Below are 24014 nucleotides of genomic sequence, written 5' to 3'. Positions count from 1 at the left end.
TGAAGTTTCATGATCCTAGGCCCAAGCGTTCTTGAGTTATCGTCTGACAACCACCTGGTGGACCAACCGACCGACCAACCGACATGAGCAAAGCAATATACCCCCTCTTCTTCGAAGGGGGGCATAATAAAAAGGGCACATAATTCTGTCAAAATGCAAGCCAGAGTTACATTACTTTGCCTGCACGGACCCTAACAATAGTTAGTAAGTGCTGCAAGTATTAAAGCAATGGCTTTGATACTTTAGGAAAAAAGTGGACCTTAACGCAAAACTTAACCGGACGCCGACGCTGACGCCAAGGTGATGACAATAGCTCTTTTTTTTTTTTCAAAAAATAGATGAGCTAAAAAACGCACTAAGTGACCCCGTGCCCTAGTTTTAGGCCCGGAATGGCCCATGTTCACACTTGTCCTAGAGATCATTTAGATAAAACTTGTGACCAAGTTTGGTGAGGATTGGATGAAAACTACTTGAACTAGAGAGCGGACAACATGATGAGGTTTAAAATGCACTAAGATACCCCGTGACCTATTTTTTGACCCAGCATGACCCATATTCAAACTTGACCTAGACATCATCTAGATACAACTTCTGACCAAGATTGGTGAAGATTGGATAAAAACTACTTGAATTAGAGAGCGGACAACATTGTGATGTTTAAAACGCACTAAGTGACCCGTGACCTTGTTTTTGACCCGCCATGACCATATTCAAACTTGCCCTAGACATTATCAAGATACAACTTCTGACCAATTTTGATGAAGATTCGATAAAAACTACTTGAATTAGAGAGCGGACAACATGGTGAGGTTTAAAACACACTTAGTGACCACATGACCTAGTTTTTGACCCAGCATGGCCCATGTTCGAACTTGACCTACACATCATCTAGTTACAACTTCTGACCAAGTGTGGTGAAGATCGGATTTAAACTACTTGAAATAGAGAGCGGACACAATGCTCAATGTTTAAAATGCACTAAGTGACCCCATGACCTAGTTTTTGACACGGCAAGGCCCATGTTCGAACTTGGCCTTAAGATCATCTAGATACAACTTCTGACCAAGTTTGGTAAAGATCGGATGAAAACTACTTGAATTAGAGAGCGGACAACATGCTGAATATTTAAAACGCACTAAGTGACCCGGTGACCTAGTTTTTGACCCGGCAAGGCCCATGTTCGAACTTGGTCTTAAGATCATCTAGATACAACTTCTGACCAAGTTTGGTAAAGATCGGATGAAAACTACTTGAATTAGAGAGCGGACAACATGCTGAATGTTTAAAACGCACTAAGTGACCCCGTGACCTTGTTTTTGACCCGGCAAGGCCCATGTTCGAACTTGGCCTTAAGATCATCTAGATCCAACTTCTGACCAAGTTTGGTAAAGATCAGATGAAAACTACTTGAAATAGAGAGCGGACAACATGCTGCGTGTTTAAAATGCACTAAGTGACCCCATGACCTAGTTTTTGACCCGGCAAGGCCCATGTTCGAACTTGGCCTAGACATCATGTAGATACAACTTCTGACCAAGTTTGGTGAAGATCGGATGAAAACTACTTGAATTAGAGAGCGGACACTTAATACAGACCGACAGACAGACGGACCGACAGACAAGTTCACTCCTATATACCCCCAAAAACTTCGTTTGTGGGGGTATAAAGATTGCAGTAAAATGGGCAACTGCTTCAATCACATATTAAATATAAATGAGAGTGGTTTCACATGTTACATAAGCTAAATGTATTACTAGATTTGTTACAAGGCTTTTTGAAGACTTGACATAATGAACTTATTTATAAATGCACATGCCCCAGATTCAAACTAGGCATATGTAATGTCAAGATCGACATTCAGACCAAGTTTCATCAATATTTAGTCATTATTGTGGTCTCAATAGTGGTGACAAGGGTTTTTAAGGGTTTTCAAAGATTCCACCTGATGACCTAGTTATTGGATGCAAGTGACCCAGATCTTACCTTAGCGGAGAAAATATCAAGATAAACACTCTGATGAAGTTTCAACAAAGTTGAGTCATTAATGTGTCATCTAGAATGGTAATAGGGCTTTTAATTATGATTCAACTTGATTCAACTAGTTTTTTAACCAGATTCCAACTGGGACTAGACATTGTAGAAATAAACATTCTGAACAAGTTTAATCAAGACTAAAATGTGTCCAGTAGAGTGGTTATAAGATTTTTCTAAGATTTAAACTTCGACCTTGCTTTTGAACGCACCTAACTCAGATATGAACTTGGCTCAGATAATGTTCATATAAACATTCTGCCCAAGCTTTATCAAGATAAGATGAAAAATGTGGACTAAAGATTGGCAACCAGCTAAAAATTAACAATGTACACCACTCAACAATGAATGATGGCCATAGCATGATCACAAAAACTCACATTACCGTAATTACTCTATCTTTTTGGACACTTAAAAATAATTTTAAAAAATCGTGTCCGAAAACTTAGATACGACAAATATTCCCAAAATACAGGTGTCGGAAAACTTAAGAATCGAAAGTTCAAGTGTCCGAAAATAGCCTCAATTGTATCAACGACTGCCGATAATAGCACTGGCTTGTAAAATACCATGCCGTATAGTATAAATTACAGTTATATATATTTGCACTGCATTTTAAATGCTTAATTTATTTGACAGAAAGTTACTACAAGGTTGTATTTTGACCGACCAACGAGTTCAAAGATGGGCATGTGATGTACCGATACTCGCTAATATGAACCTGTAATTAACGCAATAAAAAAGCAAACTATGAATTCTTTGTTTGTTAATTTCTGATAATTTTTGTCTAACACCTTCCATTGTTCTTAAAACTTGCATTAGGGTGCATCATACTTTGAAGCGTTTAGTATTTGTCACAGTTATTTTACTTAGAAGGGGTAGTACCATTGCGGCACTCTCTTACACTGCGGTTCATTACAATCATGTTGAGGCACGAACGACCACTCTGCTAGGAGAATGCCATTGCGGTAGATAATCGAACTGTTAATTGGCTCTATCCTAGTAATTGTCATAACGCTTATGCTATCAGGCAAAACAATTGTTTAATACCTGTTTACAAGGTTATTTACCCAATAACGCAAATGTAATGGTCCGTTGCCCTCAGGCATGCATCTGCCATGTTTTATGATGTTTATCTGGTTGTAAAACCCCATGATCGAAGTGTCATTAAATATTGAAAACAGGACCGAAATTTGGTAAAATAGCCCGGTAAATATACTGTCCGTAAACTTAGAGACATTAATTATGGACAAAAACTCGTGTGTCCGAAAATTAAGAGTCACGAAAAATAATTATTTTTGCTAAAATAAGGGGTGTCCGAAAACTTGGAGTGTCCGAAAACATAGAGTAATTACGGTAGGCACTTTGTACTCACATGAGCTTAAAAAAACAAACCTTGACCCCAGTGACCTCAACAAAAAGAACCACAATTCTGCTAAAATTCCTTTCTTTACAAGAATCAACACATTAAGGTCATTCAACTGTGGAAGTTTGAAAGAAATCACCCAGTAGATAAAGAGAAGTAAAAAATACAAGCTTCGGCCTTCAGGGGTATATGTATTCTATAGTTGAAAAACACACACTGAGCCATAATTCTGCCAAAACACATTCCAGTCAATGTTCCTTTCTTTAGGAAGGTAATCACACTGTGTAAGTTTTAGAAATATCCACCCAGTAGTTAAATAGGACTTCATAACACAAGCTTATGTATACGTAAGTAGGTTGACAAAACACACACTATGGCTGAAGAACCTGGACACAGACTTATGACCACAATTGCTCACAATGAGACTTTGTCCTCAGGGGTGGTATTCCAGAAACATCTTAAGTCATTTCTTAAATAATTTCACTTAAGTTCAAAATTGCAATGTTTTGCATTTCTTAACTAAATAAGGAAACACATGTTTTTTTTTGTATTCCTAAAATAAAATTAGCACAATGATGTCATTTAAATGTGTATCTTGATGCCAATCTATTGCAAAATGAAATGAAACACTTAAGAAAATTTCCCAATTTAAGGATAAGAATAAAATTTAACTTAAGTTGCTTCTGGAATACCACCCCAGGAGTAAAAAAAAAAATTGAACAAGAAGTAAAATCTAAAAGCAAGAAAAAAGAACCTTTTTTTTGTTTCAGCAATACATTCTTTTTATTTTAACATGACATTATTAATTTTTCTTATTATACTCCCTGCAAAATAGCGCGTAGAAAAAACTAATGTTGTTGAAATGTTCAGGTATTTTTAAGTCCAATCTGAGTGTTATGAAAACAACCATGTGAACACTTACATTCGTGAGTACGTGGAGGGTCCCTAGGAGGCAGCTGAGGGGGGATTTCAGGTGGGAGCCTAGAAGGAGTGACAACAGAGTTCACACTAGTGGTCACCCTTGACACCTGCATGCTGGGAACACTGACGGGGCTGGTGCTGGCGTAGATGGAGCCGCGCTGACCAGTGTTCATGTTCTTGTAGAAGTTCTGTTGTTCTAGGGGATCTAGCACACCCAATGGAGCTGAAGGATACACAGTAATGTCAATTGATATGTAGTGATGGATTATGTTGTAAGATCTATGTATAAGCAGTACAAAAAGAATTACATTACAATTTATAATGCTGGGACAATTTATAATGCTCTGCTTTGGCAATTATGTCCGCATATACCATTTCTTTCAGATTTTGGAACTTCATATATAGTCTTAGATATTTTGTTACATTCATCAATCTGTGAAAGCTTCAACCTGTAAGTTAACAAAGCAAATAAGTTGTTAAGCATAATATATTCAGAAATGTTGACAATTACTTGTTTAATTGATTTAACTGCAAAATAGATTTTGTTCGTTGAAAATAGCATCTGCCCTAAAGCAAAAACACAATTGGACCAAACGTACCTTGTTAATATTTTATTAAATCCATTTGTACTACACTGGACACACTGTCTCCATATGTAGTAATTTGTAGTAAGTTATTTTAAACTCTTTTATGAAATAACAAAGTTAACACTCTGGACAAGTATTTTATGACAAAATCTGACTTTGACCTTGACCTATGAGGAAGGTTTAAAGAAGTTACATGCATCATGTTATCTTGTAATGGTGAAGATTTGATCATTTATGATAAAATTGCATGACAGATTATAGTCTGATAAGATGAAACCCAGACACATTCACTTTAAGATAATGTTGTTTCTCTTAAGAATTCGCACGCCATCAATCACGCTCGACTGCAAAAGCTTGTCAGATTTGTTGTTATTTTTTTTTAGAGGTCACAGTGACCTTGAACTTTGACCTAGTGACCCAACAGGAGATGTGTTAGTCAGAAACACAATGCCCCCTACTGCGCCACTTTGAAATAAAATTTCTATTTATCATTTGGCAGGTATAGAAATCATCTCCCTTTAAAGCTTATTACTTCCCTGGAGACAGTCAAAATTGACCAAGTCAGTCATCACTGACAACCAAGGCCTGTGGTTAATCAAAGAGATCATTGCCAGAGTTTATCATGTATCTATGGAGTTATAAATAATCAAAATAATAAATCTGTACAGTAACTGTGAAAAGAACTTCAATTCTTGGTAAGGAAATATATAATAAGACATTTATAATTATATATATTACTTCCCTTGAAAACAAGATGTGTTTGTGAAACACAATGTCCCCCTATATGATGTTTGACCTTGTAGGATGACCTTGACCTTGTGAAGGATGACCTTAACCTTGACCTTTCACCACTCAAAATGTGCAGCTCCATGAGATACACATGCATGCCAAATATCAAGTTGCTATCTTCAATATTGCAAAAGTATTCATAAGATAAGCGATTTGGGCCACATATATTTGACCTCTGACCTTGAAGGATGACCTTGACCTTGACCTTTCACCACTCAAAATGTGCAGCTCCATGAGATGCACATGCATACCAAATATCAAGTTGCTATCTTCAATATTGCAGAAGTATTTATAAAATAAGCGATTTGGGCCACATATATTTGACCTCTGACCTTGAAGGATGACCTTGACCTTGACATTTCACCACTCAAAATGTGCAGCTCCATGGGATACACATGCATGCCAAATATCAAGTTGCTATCTTCAATATTGCAAAAGTCTTCATAAAATGAGCAATTTTGGCCACATATATTTGACCTCTGACCTTGAAGGATGACCTTGACCTTGACCTTTCACCACTCAAAATGTGCAGCTTCATGAGATACACATGCATGCGAAATATGAAGGTGCTATCTTCAATATAGCAAAAGTTATTGCAAAATGTTAAAGTTGGCGCAAACAGACCAACAGACAGACCAACAGACAGACAGGGCAAAAACAATATGTCCCCCACTACTATAGTGGGGGACATAAAAATTGTCTCTAACAAATCTATATTTTTAGTAGCAAATAATTAAAAGCCACTACTGTGACTGTAGATTCACCACTCAAAATGTGCAGCTCCATGAGATACACATGCATGCCAAATATATAAAGTGGCCATGTTCAATATTGAATAATTATCTCCCTTTAAAACTTATTACTTCCCTTTAAAATAAATGTGTATTTTTTACCGTGGACCTTGAAGGATGACCTTGACGTTGACCTTATACCACAATGTGTTTGTCAGAAACACAATGCCGCCTACTGCGACGCTTTGATTTATTTAACAAAAATATATACGTGGGCAGGTCAGATAACTATGTCCATTTAAAGCTTATTACTTCCCTTGACTTTGTTTTTCCGACCCTAGACCTTGAAGGATGATGTTCATCTTGAAATTTTAACACTCAAAATGTGCAGCTCCATGAGATACACATGCATGCCAAATATCAAATTGCTATCTTCAATATTTAAAAAGTTATGGCCAATGTTAAGGTTTTAGCACGACGCCTACGGCGGACGGCAGACGAAGAGCTGGCTATGACAATAGCATTGGGTTTTCTCAAAAAACAGCCAAGCTAATAAAATGTACTTTGTCCATTGTTGAAAAGGTCTATTTCTCTAGTCATCACTTGAATGTCTGTCTGTAGTTGAAGATTATCACTTCTCAGCCTGGCTAAGTCTACAGACTGCAAAACATAACAGGCACATTCAGAACAGTATATTACAGGAGCATTGACTGTATGCAACAGGGCTTTTTTTCCTTCTTTTGGACCCGCCAACATTCGGCCCTTTCCCCTTGGATTTTTCTCCCCTCAGCAGGTAAATTTTCCCCCAGACTTCATTTTTGTCCCATAAAAATAAATAAATAAAATATATTAACTTTAAATACAAATGTTAACCTGGTCCAGTGTAGAAAATATGACATATTGCATTATTATATCATTTGTTGCATTGAATTTGTTTTGTTGAACAGCAAAATATGTTAAATCGATTATTTTAAGACATTCCTTATTTTCCCCAAAATCCAGCGTTGCGCGCGATTTTTCCCCCCAAAATCCGGCATTTCGCGCAATTTTTTTTCCCCTCAATAAAGGCCAGGCCCTTTCCCAAAAATCAGATAAAAAACCCTGAGCACAATAGCATGGATATGAAAAGTATGGGGACAAATCAGATTATCAGACAGTGACTTTAAGAATAAATCTGTATAAAATATTACGAACATTAGATACATGTACTTTATAAACAATAACATTATCATCATACCAGTATTAGATCTAATAAGAATAACTTAAGTATGCACACAGGAAACAAGGCATTTTTATAGAGCAATAGACTCATTGAAAAACAGCATACATACATGTATGATTGATGTTGTTGAATATAAGCACAGAACAACATCAATAAAGAATTACATGAAGAATCACCCTAGGCATGATACCCAACTTTCAAATATGTGATTGTCGAGTGATTGTAGCAATTCATTGTTGTTGTTTTTTCTCCTTGAAACATATTCTATGATGATACACACTATTTGAGGTAACTTTGAGGTAACTGCTCTTGAGGGACTGAACATTGAACCACATAAAATCTGGAAGAATTTCACATTCATCATCGAACTGCCAAGAATTATCTGGATCACTAGTCCAGCATTATTGTCTTATGATACAGACGCCTTTAATTACAAGTGATATCAAATTATCTAAGTGATATTTATTGCTCATTCTAGAAACACGGTTCTTTCATACATACACAGTTAGAATTAATATGAAAACACCTACCGAAGGAAACACATTTGATTTTTGTCGTTTGCGTTCAATGGACAGCCGCTCCAGATTGGTGACATCCCCTTTCAGGTGCCCCAGCCGCTCTTCAGCGTGCTGAAGGTCAAACATCAGCTTCTCCACACGCGATGTTTGATGGGACAGCAACGCTGCAACACCAAATACTTGCATGATGAACATAAGCTGGTCTGCTGTTAACTCTTACAACGGTATTCACAACAGCCATTTAACACATGTACTTGTATATGACCATAGCTACATGTATCTTAAAAATTGCCCAGGACAAATTCAACAATAAAGACCACATGAACATATTACTATTTTCAATGCTGTTCACATCAATTATGGCTTATAAGCTTTTTCTAATTGCCACATTGTTTAATCTTAATTGGAGCGTAACTTCTTTCTTGACTTTGTAAATAAGGTACATAAAGAGGAGCAGATGTACATGTATGTAAACATTTCATCATTCTCTGAAACCAGCTTACCTACCAGGGCCCTTGCTACACTTTGGGGGATTGGGGCCGGGGCCCTTAGAGGGAGGAATTTCACGTTGTTTTTGGCCAAAAGGGGAGTTTTAGACGATGTTTTCGCCAACCATTCAACACTTAAAATTGCTATATTTTAATGTAATTTACATAAATATACATTTAATCAAAGGTTAATAGCACAATACCAGCTGGCAACATAGGTATATAAAAAAAAAAATTGGAGGGGGAATTTTTAGCTGAAATAGTAGAAAAAAGTATACTATTTTAAGATGGGAATGGGGCCCAATTTTGGCCCCCAAAACCGCCAAACCAGGGCCCTGCCTACATGTATCATAACCTAAATACATGTAGTACTGACACAAGACACTGTAGTTGAGAATAAAGCAATAGCATATACAAAGCAATACATGTGTACACCATACACTTCCTGATTAAATACCCTACATTACATGTACTGAGCTTATTCAAGCTACATTAAAATAAACTGAAACTCTTCCTTGTAAAAACAGCTTGATGAATGGTACACAACAGGTTTACATACATGATCATGTTATAAAAGCTTTTTTAATTTTCTAGTTGTAACGAAATATAGTTTAAATCCTCATAGAACATTTCTTTAACTTCAAGCAGAGCCCCCCCCCCCCCCCCACCAAAAAAAAAAAAAACTTCATCAAATTTCCTTCCCTATCAGTTTCACAGAATGTTTTCCCAAAATTATGTTTTCACTTGCTATTTTTCCCCTACATGTAAATGAAGACTAAGGCCCCTTTCCCTGGAGCCTAATAAAACCTGCTGAGGTTACCTTTTTTTCCTTTTGTTTTAAATGTTATTCTTGATTTTTTACTGGAGCTTTTTATATCCAATGTTCACATTTATCAATATAAAGCATTAAATGACAAACTTCAAAACATGCCGAAATCTGTGAAAAGGCCCCTTTAAAACAAATACAGAGGGAAACAAATGAATCAGTCAGACACAAACAACGTGAATACCTCTCAAATAGGCTGGCTCTTCGTAACTGCCACTGTAGTACAAGGCTCGCTCCCTTTCCGATAACGCCGTCTGGGAATCGGAACTTACACTATTAGGACTAGATGCAGGCGACACAAACGATCTGTTATACTCCATTTCTGACACAAAAACACTTTCAGCGTCTGAACTAGGAGTTTTTTGTAACTGGCCATGAACATGGCCCGGAACACGACATTCATTTGGCATAGGCGGGAATTTCAGGAACCTTTCCTCACGAGAGGCTCCCCCAGGAAAGTTTATCACATTAGGGCGTCTTGTGACATACGGTTGTTTAATGTTAGTGTCTGAAGTAACTTGGGGCTCATTTGGAGAAATGTGACTCAAATATGCTCCACTAGCAGTGGTGGAATGCGGTCCTGTATTTGATGAGCCAATTGTTTCAAAGTACTTAATTTGTGATTGCACTCCAGCGCCCACAGGAGTCTTAATTTCAACAATAACAGATCCAGGATATCCCTGTGGACTTGGTTGAGAATTTGCTGAATTACTTCTAGACAGATTCCCTGGAGACAAACGCACATCATTTACACTACCAGGATTATAGTGACCAGGCACAGGAGTACGGGGCATAGTGGAAAGTTGGTTAGGATTAGGGCTAGCAGTGGGATTTGTCAAATAAATAGTTTTTTGTGTGGAATGCTGGCCCTTATTCTGACCAGGGTATCCAGAAAAGGCAGGCAGTTCCTCTCCAGGGGAACTGTATGGCGAGTTAGTTAGGCTGCCACTATGGTTCCCAGGGGTGTATGTCTGAGATATCGGCAATGTTCGGGTATCCGGCTGCAAGACATTATGTTCACCTGGGAAAACATTTTGATATGCTATGTTTTGGTTGGTTGCCGGTTGGAAAATCCATCCTCGACTGGGAGTTCCAGACTGGGAGTTTGAACTGGGATTCAGTTGAATTCTACACAAGAAATTTTGCTGGCTGTCATTTGTCTGCATGTGCTGAACATCAATTGGCACCATGACCGGAGAAGCAGAGGCGGAACTATTTCCTGAGTTGGACTGGCCATAATTTGTTCTTGGTCCATATCCTACATGCTGTAAATTGTTACTACTCCCGTGAGCATTGTTACAATTGATATTTGGAATATCGTTACAGGAGCCCTGTTCACGTCTCCGCACAGTTGTCATGAACTGATTGATATCATTTGACATCACAGGGGCAGTGCAAGGATGCTCCAAGGCCGTTATGGGCCCACGGAAGCCTGGCACGTTGCGAGAGTACGGGAGTGGGGCAGGCACTGAGTTGGTGTTAATCATGGTGTTTCCCGAGGAGTTGCTGCGTGGGCGCGCACCCCCAAAGTGCAGGTCAGACAGCTGATCACAGGTCTCAAACAGGTACTTAGGACTCTCATTGGCCAGCATCTCAATACATCGCTCGCGATTGTTATTGTACTGAAAACAGACAAGAATTGCTCTATTAAATATGTTCGTTGTAGATTACAAAATGATCTACGATTTTGGATTTGTCTTTTAATATTTTCTGTATTATTAATTTACTCCATTTTGTTGTTGTTTTTTTGTACACAATCTCATTTAAAAGCAAATTCGTTGCATTGAAATCCCCGCAAAATAAAATTTTGTTAATGGATTGGGGCAAATCTCTTAATATACAGTAAAATCCGAAAATTGCAATTCTCCTCTTAGATTTTAATACAGTAACACCCATGACATTTCATGTGGAAAAAACAAAAAAAAGGGCAATAGCTCTTATCTAAGAAGTGTAGAATTATGGTTTTCTCCTAATTGATATCTATACACACATGAAGATTTATGTTGATATCTTATATAGTTTCTCAGATATAGCCCTTACACAATTTTGTAACAGAAAACGAACCGACAAACTGATGGACTGACGGAAAACATCAATTCTATATCTCTCCTGCTTTGACGGGTTCAAAAATATGTTTTGCAATTAAACTGCTTAAATAAAACAATGTACAAGAAATTCATACATGTCAATATGAAGTAATTATATAAGTTGCGTAAAAAAACTCCAGAAAAAGTTATAATACAGATTATTTCTAAGTCGAAGGCCCATAACTTCCCCAAAAATCAATGGACATGAATGAATTTTACACTTCATTATATGTAGGTCATAAAGGTAGACTCACATACCAAAACTCAGCTCAATATCTGAAAGCTTTGCGAAAAAATATTCGGAAAATGGTTATCAAAGAGAACATTTCTTAGCCCTATGCTCATACAGTACATGTAACTTTGCCAAATATCAATAGACCGGAATGAATTTCACACTTCGTCTGCAGCTCATGTAGGTAGAATCACATATAAAACAAGAGATGTGTTTGTCAGAAACACAATGCCCCCTACTGCGCCGCTTTGAACCATATATTTAACCTTTGACCTTGAAGGATGACCTTGACAGTGCTCACACTGGCCTTCAAAAAATAATAGCCATATTTTTTCCTTAAAAAAAATTTAAGCCAAAAAAGACGCGGACTTTTCCGCAAAATGGCACTGAAGGCAAAAAGAAAAAAACAATGAATCTCATTTTATCTACGTTTTATTCAATGTATATCTATTGGATTTTAAAACAAGCATAATATCAGTGTTATTTTCTTATAAAATATTATCATTGCTTTACAAAAAAAATACAATCAAGGTTGTGGGTGTGACTTAACAAACCAGACATCAGCTACAGTTACATACATATATACTTTAAAACAAAAAGATAAATACTTTTATTAAAGTACTATTAATAAAATAAGAAAACTGCTTTTTCAAATTGTTCAATTTTTAAAGTCTGTCTAGGTGCAAGTTCAGTTTAGTACAATGCAAAAAATTGTCAACCAGACCATCCGTAACACCGCATATGTATTCGTCATTCTATTAAAATGTTATAAAGAACGCAGAAAATAATTAAAATCGACAAACGGTATCGTATCCGAAAACGACTGTCCGAAAATATGTTGAGATACCTCTTTTGAACATGAAATAAAATATGCATATCGTTTGACTGCAGAAACTAAAAACCGCAATCTTGCGAATACGCAATCAATATAGGTTGAAATATTGCTTTAAAATGTGATATTGCAGTGCTTTACTTTACTCATAGATACAAAATTTAAAATTATGAGATGGCGGACATTTGCAACATGTGTAGAATGGTACGGTTTTCAGAAAGTAGTGAAAACATGAATAATAGCAACATTGTAAAACTCAAGCTTTTATTCTATTTACCTATGAAAAGTGTAGAATGTTTTTAATGTTAATTAGTTTTTTTAGCAACAAAAACACATTAATTATAGAAAAATAACAAAATCGGCTTCTTATTATTATTATAAAGAAACATTAAAACAGACGACAATTAGCGCCCTCTGACTTTAAATTAGTTACGGGATCATTTGAGCAACGCAAACAAAATAATTACCAAAAAAATGAAATCATTATCACACATCAAGAAATGTTGAAGCACACAACATATAGCGTTAATGCCGGGGATAATTAGTTGATGGCGATTAAATAATTATTTAATCAAGAAAACATAAACGTAATCTAATTGCAGAAAAAAACGGTGTGAAAAACTAAACCAGCTGACAATATTCACGGCGATTTTTCAATAATGCCGCTTAAAATAATAATAGGCGAAAAAATAAGGAAAATCTAACAGTAACCGATAATTGGTAAAGCACTAGAGATTAAAGACGTTTTTCACGAAATATATCACTTCTGTCAGACACTGATTCAGAAAAACGCTCTAGGCCACGATGTCGCAGAAGTATTGACGCGTGTATTACAATACACAGGGTCGAGTGTGTACACAGGTAATCTCCTTATCGATTTTTCCTGCTTGATGGCCCGATTTACTGGCGTTTCACATTTGCTGGAAAACTTGTAGAGGCTAATTTTTTTTTAAGAAGGCAGATAAAAAAATCGCCATTTTTTCAAGACAATTTTAAGAAATAATAGCCAGTGGGATTAAATAATCGCCATTGGCGATAATGTCTGGCAGCAGCGTGAGCACTGCTTGACCTTTCACCACTCAAAATGTGCAGCTGCATGAGATACACATGCATGCCAAAAATTAAGTTGCTATCTTCAATATTGCAAAAGCTATGGTCAATGTCAAAGTTTTCAGACGGACGCAGACTGACAGACGGACTGACGGACAGTACAACTGCTATATGCCGCCCTACCAGGGGCATAAAAACAGCTCAATCATGAAATAGTTTAGTAATAAAACTTCAGAAAATAGTTATTATAGAAATTATTTCTTAGTCCAAGGCCCATAACTTGGCCAAAAATCAATTGATGGGAACGGATTTCAAACTTCATCCGTAGGGCATTGTAGATTTGCATGCAAAAAATCAGCTTAATATCTACCGGTAAAAGCATTGCATACAAAACCTATATTTTTTCCCCTTGTCAAAAATGACCTGTACCTGATTAATGATATTTAAATATAATCTACCTTCAAAGCTTATTACTTCCCTTTTCATCAGTCAAAGGCACTCATCTTCGTCAAAAATCAAAGGACCAAAACGAATTTTACACTTCATCTGTAGGTCATGTACGTGGACTCACATACCAAAAATCAGCTCAAGATCTTAAAGGGATGCGTAAAAACTTCCGGAAAAAAGAATGCCGGACGAACAGACTGACAGACAGTACGACTGCTATAAGCCACCTTACCGGGAGCATATCAACGTATTGAGTTTCATTATTTGCATGCCATAAGCAAATCAAACTGAGTTTTATTTGGCAATGTGTTGAGTTCAACATGGTGGGCACACATTTCTTCGAGTTATAAGAACATTGCTTTTGTCCTTCATAGAGAATAGCAGTGTTTTCACATTTGTTAGAAGTTTGCAACTCAAATTGTCAAACATTTCAAAATAAAGAAACAACTAAAAAAAATTCAATTTAAACAAGTTCACAATTCATTTTTTTTTCACAATTTTGAACAGTTTGGGACTAATTTTTTCGCAATTTTGAAAACCCACAACTCATGTTTTCACAAACTTTGGAGGAGCTGTAATTTTGTGACTCACTAAGAATTTTGTTTGGCGTGTTCAGTCGAGATATAGAGCACAGTATATTAATACGATATAAACCCTTACACTTTCTTGCTGATATGGCTTGAAAGTAAGTGGCATTTTACCAATTAATAAAAGTAATTAAGGGTATAAAATAGCAAAAATACCTGTCTCGGTATGGACATCGTCATCTTGTTTGTAAATAATTACCCTCTATGAATTATAACTATAGCACTAGCGGAAAGTATTAATATAAAGTTTTCTCAAGGTGCTTGACATTTTTGCCAATTCTGTAGGCTTGGTGATTTCCCTCATACATGTATCTGATAGCATGCTATATAGTTCAACATGAGAACAGCGGTCAGTCAAGGGAAATGACCATTGTTTACAGTTGACCACAGGTTGTTTTTTTTACCCGATTTTATAGCCGTAACTTGGCTATATTCCCAATCGCAAAAAGTATCCTTTTTTCCCGAAAATTTGCAAACAAAATTGGGAAAAAAACACTAATGACATTGGCTGTTTCCCTTTTTAACAAAGTGTAGTCCGTTCCAGTCTCGTACTGGTTTAAGACTATTCCTCAATTTGGATTATGTTGGCATTATTCGTGTGCCCGATATTCTGTGTTGTTCAGGCACTTATTATATATTTATATTTTTGAAATTCAAGCGTTTTGTGATTCGGCTGAATGGAAAACAAAGATGTCGCGCAATTCGAAATATTACGTGAAAAAGATTCCTAAGCAAAATCCTTTTGCCAAAATGAAAACTGTTGATTTTTTGTAAGCAAGCGTCATTAAATAAACAAACATCGTCAAGAAAAACAAGTCTTCCCATTGAAACTCTTTCCATTGTTAATGATAGTTATTTTATAACAAGTGACTCTTTTGCATCATCATCGTTGATTTCCGAAAGCAAAGTGCTGACTGATATTCAATATGTTAAAAGCAGTAGTTCTTCAGAAGAAGAAGAAGTGCCTCCTAATAGAATGGTTCCTGATGTGACTGAAGACTTAGTGTGAGCTTATTATGTGGAAAACTGTTGATCATGGTGGTGTTTGTGATTAAAGATGCTGAACTAATTCATGTAGTTTTAAATCCCAATTTATTTTCCCAATTTCTTGAAAATGCTGATAAAATTCACTATTTCAAAGCCAGGTGCTATCTTCCAAAAAAGCTGAAAAAAAGCCCAGGACTACTTTTCTGATGGTTGGTCACTTGGTGGTATCGCTAGGTGGTTATCCCACCCAGTCTTTTGGACACATTTTAAGGTTAACAAAGGCTCACTGCTGATAATTTAGAAACAAGAGAGCCATGATGGCCCTGAATCGCTCACCTGACTAACCAAATACAATCCCAACCCAGATTTCATCAAGATAAACATTCTGACCAAATTTCATAAGATTGAATGAAAACTGTGACCTCCATTGTCTACACAAGGTTTTTCTAATATTTGACCTATTGACCTAGTTTTTGACCCCAGGTGCCCAAATACAATCCCAACCCAGATTTCACCAAGATAAACATTCTGATCAAATTTTATAAAGATTGGATGAAAACTGTGACCTCTATTGCCTACACAAGGTTTTTCTATTATTTGACCTAGTGACCTAGTTTTTGACCCCAGATGACCCAAATACAATCCCAACTTAGATTTCTTCAAGACAAACATTCTGACCAAATTTCATAAAGATTGGATGAAAACTGTGACCTCCATTGTCTACACAAGGTTTGTCTATTATTTGACCTAGTGACCTAGTTAACTGACCCAAGATGACCACATACAATCCCAACCCAAATTTCATCAAGATAAACATTCTGACGAAATTTCATAAAGATTGGATGAAAACTGCGACCTCTATTGTCTGTACAAGGTTTTTCTATTATTTGACCTAGTGACCTAGTTTTTGACCTAGTGACCTAGTTTTTGACCCCAGATGACCCAAATACAATCCCAACCCAGTTTTTATCAAGATAAACATTCCTACCAAATTTCATAAAGATTGGATGAAAACTGTGACCTCTTCTGTCTACACAAACAAATTGTTGACGGTTTTTCTATTATTTGACCTAGTGACCTAGTTTTTGACTTCAGATGACCCAACTACAATCCCAACCCAGATTTCATCAAGATAAACAATCTGACCAAATTTCATAAAGATTGGATGAAAACTGCGACCTCTATTGTCTACACAAGGTTTTTCTATTATTTGACCTAGTGACCTAGTCTTTGACCCAAGATGACCCAAATACAATCCCAACCCAGATTGGATGAAAACTGTGACCTCTATTGCCTACACAAGGTTTTCCTATTATTTGACCTAGTGACCTAGTTTTTGACCACAGATGACCCAAATACAATCCCAACTTAGATTTCTTCAAGACAAACATTCTGACCAAATTTCATAAAGATTGGATGAAAACTGTGACCTCCATTGTCTACACAAGGTTTGTCTATTATTTGACCTAGTGACCTAGTTTTTTACTCAAGATGACCAAATACAATCCCAACCCAGATTTCATCAAGATAAACATTCTGACGAAATTTCATAAAGATTGGATGAAAACTGCGACCTCTATTGTCTATACAAGGTTTTTCTATTATTTGACCTAGTGACCTAGTGTTTGACCTAGTGACCTAGTTTTTGACCCCGATGACCCAAATACAATCCCAACCCAGTTTTTATCAAGATAAACATTCCTACCAAATTTCATAAAGATTGGATGAAAACTGTGACCTCTTCTGTCTACACAAACAAATTGTTGACGGTTTTTCTATTATTTGACCTAGTTTTTGACTTCAGATGACCCAACTACAATCCCAACCCAGATTTCATCAAGATAAACAATCTGACCGAATTTCATAAAGATTGGATGAAAATTTTTACCTCTATTGTCTATACAAGGTTTTGCTATTATTTGACCTAGTTTTTGACCTAGTGACCTAGTTTTTGACCCCAGATGACCCAAATACAATCCCAACCCAGATTCCATCAAGATTAACATTCTGACCAAATTTCATAAAGATTGGATGAAAACTGCAACCTCTATTGTCTACACAAAGTTTTTCTATTATTTGACCTAGTTTTTGACCTAGTGACCTAGTTTTTGACCTCAGGTGACCCAAATACAATCTCAACCCAGATTTTATCAAGATAAACATTCTGACCAAATTTGATAAAGATTGGATGAAAACTGCGACCTCTAAAGTCCACACAAGGTTTTTCAATTATTTGACCTAGTTTTTGACCTAGTGACCTAGTTTTTGACCTAGTGACCTAGTTTTTGACCCCAGATGACCAAAATAAAATCCCAACCCAGATTTCATCAAGATAAACATTCTGACAAAATTTCATAAAGAATGGATGAAAACTGTAACTCTACTGTCTACACAAGCAAATTGTTGACGGACGCACACACGCACACACATACGGACGCCACACGGTCACATAAGCTCACACTTCGTGACAGGTGAGCTAAAAATACACAAATATCAATATTCAATAACATAATTTATCATCTTATAAATTGATATAAATTCAAACTTATTATTAAACGTATAAGTTTATCAAATTATTGTTGTTAACGCCTGCATCTTATTCATTCAGTAAATCCGACAGTTCTTAAACAGTTTATTGGAAGACCAGTACAGAGTGATTTTAGGGTCTACTTTCCGTACATCTAAACGGCTGACCTATGACGGTTACAGGCAGGTGAAAAATGGGTTGGGATTGAAATATCCTGGCTGTTATAGACAGATGACCGCTATATTCAGGTGTTATATAAAAGGATTTTTGTCAGGGACATTCAGACTGACCGCTGCAGGCAGGTGACAGTGTTCTCAGGTGATCGCTAAGTCAGGTTCAACTGTAATTTCAACTTAGAAAAGAAAATTCTGTGTTGCACATGTAACTTTTGGTCAATTTTATTACCAGATGTAAAATTGAATGAATTATTTGGAATTTCTAATTGTCCCCCATTATTTACCTTCGATGGGGACAAACTACGTTTTTAGCGCAAATGAGGCAAAAGTGCGTCCATGCCCCACGGCAGAACACTTACAGTACAGGAGATAGGTGGGTTTACCATGGTCATGTGATAATCGAAGAGGATTTTGGCGAATGGCTCCTCTACTTACTTGAGCGCTTTATAGTTCCCTTAAAACATGCCATTCAAAAAGCAACATTTACCTGTAGGATATACTTTTTGACAACAGAATCAGGAACCTCAGGGTAACGTGACTTTAGTTCCCAATAAAGATCATGATCCAAGTCGGCCATGACAATGTTCCTTCATCTTCTTAAAATCTGAAAAATACAAGCAAAACATGTATATCAAATATTCAATACTGAAATGTATCAAATAGTCAATATTTCAATATGTATTTGTGCAACTATACAGTTAACAAATCCTACAAATGTTGAAAATATAGTAGATATTTATTTGGTTTTGGAATTAATAGTGGCAATCTGGTAACACAATTTCGAATAAACATTTGACCATTCAAGGAAGTATGGATGCACAACTAAACTTGCATGATGTTCCCAGCCCTTGAAATACAAAACTTGCAAAACCATGTCTTAAATCTTATATTATTGCTTGAGAAAATAATACCAGCCTGCCTAAATAATTACGGCAAATGAGTAAAATTTTTGGACAATTCTATGATGTCTTTAAAGATCATGGTGTTGCACCTTGCTCTGTAGTAAATGCAGTTGCAATGATGATTGATAGAGAAGTCCTTCTTGGAAAATACTTTCACATAGTGTATGGAAACTTCAGGCAATGCAAGGCATTGCTATCAAAATTACATTGCAAATACATGTAGTACACAATTTTGGATAACACTTCATTTTCAAAATTCATAAGCATTAGGACACTATCAACAAGAGATTGCCAAGCAATATGGTCCCCTACCGGTGAAACTGCACCATTGTCAGATTTGTGTATATTTGTTTCCATAGCAACCAGAATTATTGATGTAGGAACAAAATGAAATGACGTGCATAATCTCCATATTGCCATCTATCAATGTTTTAAGTTTCATGAAAAAATATGACGAACTTTTAACTTTACCGCAGGATCCAAAAAAGTGTGACGGACAGACTGACAGACAGACAGAGCGCAAACCATAAGTCCCCTCCGGTTTCACCAGTAGGGGACAAAAAGCATTTCATTGTGTCAAACTCTATATTAGGAATGTATTTCATTAAAAAAATACTCTTCTACAATAAGGTACATGTATAAATTTAACCTAATCAATACCTTTCTACCAAAAAGGACACTCAGTACAATTAACAGAAATTTTAAATAGAAAATAACTTTGTCCTTGATATCTAATGTGGGAAATTGCATGGATTCACCCTAACAAAATCTAAACAATTACACTCAAACCTGGTATACATGAGGGTCTCTGACAGCTACTCTGGTGTTGCGTTACGGTTTATGCGACTAGTTTTAATTTACAAACATTTGTAACATACTTTTTAAATCTGCAAGAAAACATCTCTAGCTGCCAATATAACTGGATCTTTGGTAATTTTATGAAAAACAAGAGCTGTCAGAAGACAGCGCGCTCATCTTTTCGAGTGCTTGACAGTATAACGTAAGCCATCATGGTGAATTGTTCATATTCAATAATGCCCAGGTAATTAGTCATATTCTAATTGGGAGAGGACCATAACTGAAACATATTGATCGCTTATGTTTTTAAGAAGAGGTACATTATAAACGATTCTGAGTTCAATGTTCAGGTATATTTTCCACAATCTATTGAACATTTGTCAAGACATAATACAAACTAATAAGATTCTATTTCAAGTTGGATAGCAATAGCTTGGGTGCGATGATTGGACAGTCTTTCAAAAATAAAATAATAACAAGAGCACCGCCTTGCGGGTGCAGACCGCTCATCTATTTTCTTTTTAAAGGTGAAGGGACTCTCATTTTCAATCACAAAGGAGGGAGGAGTGGAGTGAAGAGGGGTGTATAGTGTGGGGTTGTGGACATTTATTACATTATCTTCCAAAAAAGCGAAAAAAAAAAAAAAAAAAAAAAAAATCGGGGGGGGGGGGGGGGGGGGGGGGGGGGGGGTTTTGGGTGCGATGGTTGGACGGTATTTCAAACATAACCGTCTTAAAAAAAAATGGCGGGGGTATAGTGTGAGGGTGTGTGGTGATAATTTGTGAGATGATCTTAAAAAAAAAAAAAAAAAAAAAAAAAAAAAAAAAATCAAAACAAAAAATTGGGGGGGGGGGGGGGTGGGGGGTATAGTGTGAGGGTGTGGTGGTCATTTGTGAGATGATCTTAAAAAAAAAAAAAAAAAAAAATTAGGGGGGGGGAGGGGGAGGGGGGGAGGGGGAGGGGGGGAGGGCACGGGGGATGGTTTGGGTGAAGTCTATTGTGGTATGTCAGGTAAGAGTAGTTTCATCAAAGTATCAATCAAATCTAATCATAAATAAAGAAGTTATGGCAATTTTAGCAAAATTTAATAATTTGACCTTGAGAGTCAAGGTCATTCAAAGGTCAAAGTAAATTCAAGTTGCCAGGTACAGTAACCTCATGATAGCATGTAAGTATTTGAAGTTTGAAAGCAATAGCCTTGATACTTCGAGTGGATCGAAACACAAAATTTAACCATATATTAAAAGTTACTAAGTCAAAAAAGGGCCATAATTCCATAACAATGACAACCAGAGTTATGCAACTTGTCCTTTTACTGTACCCTTATGATAGTTTGTGAGTGTTCCAAGTATGAAAGCAATATCTATGATACTTTAGGGGTAAAGTGGACCAAAACATAAATCTTAACCAAATTTTAAATTTTCTAAGTATAAAGGGCCCATAATTCCGTCCAAATGCCAGTCAGAGCTACATAACTTTGCCTGCACCGTCCCCTTATGATAGTTCATAAATCTTGCAAGTATGAAAGCAATAGCTTTGATACTGTAGGAATAAAGTGGACCTAAACACAAAACTTAACCAAAATTTTCAATTTTCTAAGTATAAAAAGGGCACATAATTCTGTCAAAATGCCAGTCAGAGTTACATTACTTTGCCTGCACAGTCCCCTTATGATAGTTAGTAAGTGTTGCAAGTATGAAAGCAATAGCTTTGATGCTTAAGGAATAAAATGGACCTAAACACAAAACTTAACCAAAATTGTCAATTTTCTAAGTATAAAAAGGGCACATAATTCTGTCAAAATGCATGCCAGAGTTATCTAACTTTGCCTGCCCAGTCCCCTCATGATAGTAAGTAAGTGTACCAAGTTTGAATGCAATAGCATTGATACTTACTGAGAAAAGTGGAACTAAACGCAAAACTTAACCAAAATTTTCAATTTTTTAAGTATAAAAAGGGCACATAATTGTGTCAAAATGCACGCCAGAGTTATCTAACTTTGCCTGCCCAGTCCCCTCATGATAGTAAGTAAGTGTACCAAGTTTGAATGCAATAGCATTGATACTTTCTGAGAAAAGTGGACCTAAACGCAAAACTTAACCGGACGCCGACGCCAACGCCAACGCCAACGCCGACGCCAAGGTGATGACAATAGCTCATAATTTTTTTTCAAAAAATAGATGAGCTAAAAATGAATATTTGTGCTTTTTTACCATGTTTGAAAAACAAATAATTTCTTTTTGTAGGTGGGGTCGGAGAGAAGGAATAATGAGGGTGTGTGGTCATTTATTCGATGATTTTTCAAAAATAAGAAAAACAAGGAAAAACAATTTTATTTATTTCTTTTATGGGGGGGGGGGGAGGGGGGATTCTGCAGTGGGGCGTGGGGGATGGTTTGGGTGGAGTCCATTGTGGGATGTTAGGTAAGTGTTGTTTCGCCAAAGTATGAATCAAATCTGATCCTAAATAAATAGGTTATGGCAATTTAAGCAACGTTTATTTATTTGACCATGAGATTCAAGGTCATTCACATGTCAAGGTCAAATTCAACTTGACAGGTACAGTACCCTCATGATAGTAAGAAAGTATTTGAAGTTTGAAAGCAATTGCCTTGATACTTTAGAAGTAAAAGGCATTTAAACACAAAATTTAACGAAATATTCAAAGTTTATAAGCCAAACAAGAGATGTGTTTGTCAGAAACACAATGCCCCCTATTGCTCGGCTTTCAAGCTATATATTTAAACTTTGACCTTGAAGAATGACCTCGACCTTTCACCACTCAAAATATGCAGCTCCATGAGATAAGAGATCCTTATGATAGTAAGCGAGTGTTCCAAGACTGAAAGCAATAGCAATGATACTTTAGGAGTAAAATGGACCAAACACACAACTTGACCAAATTTTAAATTTTCTAAGTATAAAAGGGGCCATAATTCTGTCAAAATGCCAGTCAGTTACCTAACTTTGCCTGCACAGTCCCCTTATGATAGATAGTAAGCGTTGCAAGTATGAAAGCAATAGCTTTAATACTTTAGGAATAATGTGGACCTAAACACAAAACTTTTCCAAATTTTCAATTTTCTAAGTTTAAAAAGGGGCATAACACTAAAAATAATGCTGACAGAGTTATGCACCTTGACCTCCACAATTGTATTATTGTCATAAAGATGTATTCTAAGTTTGAGTTAATTATCTTTGATAGTGTTAAAGTTATATGACTTTATAACAAACTTAAACCAACCCCGACTCCGGGGTGAGTAGTAAAGCTCTCATTTTTCTTTGAAAAGTCGAGCTAAAAATGAAGAACATAATTTAATGCTGAAGTTTATTAAAACTCTATTTTGAAATAAAATTTCCCAATCAATTTTTTCACTTTTATTTTTGTTCGATTTATCTGCATACAGGAGCTTGGGTCAGACATTATTATAACTGCTTAACAGAGCTCCAGATAAGGATTTGTGAAATTAATAACGGTACTGCCACTGACAGAAAGAAACGGAGTAACGCTGAAAATCAATTAGTACATGTACTACCATATCCAAAAAAACAGGTAGTACTATACTACCCGTGTACTGTTCTTGGATATTGAAGGGTGTATAACTGACTTTACAGAAAATTTGCAGCAATAATAATAAATATATTTAGCTTCTTAAAAAGTTACTTTATTAGTTTTTCCATTCTAAAGTATGATGCAAATACAACTACACAATAAAAACTCATGACTAAATAAGTAAATAAACACTAATGTCACTGTCTCATCCATTTACCATCGTGTTTTCTAACGTTTTTAGCCACCGATGCAATCAAATTGTTTAATATCGGAACGACAATGTATTTTTTGGGGTTACAGATTGAATGTCAGGATGGTAAGACGACCGTATGTAGCCATTATATGACAACAAAGTGTT

General features: G+C 36.3%; 1 protein-coding gene across 3 annotated transcripts in view; it reads right to left on the bottom strand.

Moving 5' to 3' along the window:
• LOC127853262 (mitogen-activated protein kinase kinase kinase 7-interacting protein 3 homolog) overlaps positions 1-24014 on the bottom strand; it is a 38116-nt gene that overhangs the window by 12838 nt on the left and 1264 nt on the right. For all 3 annotated transcript variants that reach the window (XM_052387610.1, XM_052387609.1, XM_052387611.1), the window contains exons 2-6: positions 18892-19008; positions 9664-11101; positions 8178-8329; positions 6989-7085; positions 4320-4541 (exon numbers count right to left, since the gene is read on the bottom strand). In XM_052387610.1, the coding sequence (XP_052243570.1) occupies positions 4320-4541; positions 6989-7085; positions 8178-8329; positions 9664-11101; positions 18892-18981 (1999 nt within the window). In that variant the 5' untranslated portion in view covers positions 18982-19008. The remainder of the gene's footprint in view (positions 1-4319; positions 4542-6988; positions 7086-8177; positions 8330-9663; positions 11102-18891; positions 19009-24014) is intronic.

This window comes from Dreissena polymorpha, chromosome 12, assembly GCF_020536995.1.
Source record: "Dreissena polymorpha isolate Duluth1 chromosome 12, UMN_Dpol_1.0, whole genome shotgun sequence".
NCBI lineage: Eukaryota > Metazoa > Mollusca > Bivalvia > Myida > Dreissenidae > Dreissena > Dreissena polymorpha.
The sequence above is the reverse complement of the archived record's forward strand: the minus strand, read 5'-3'. Positions and strand labels throughout refer to the sequence as shown.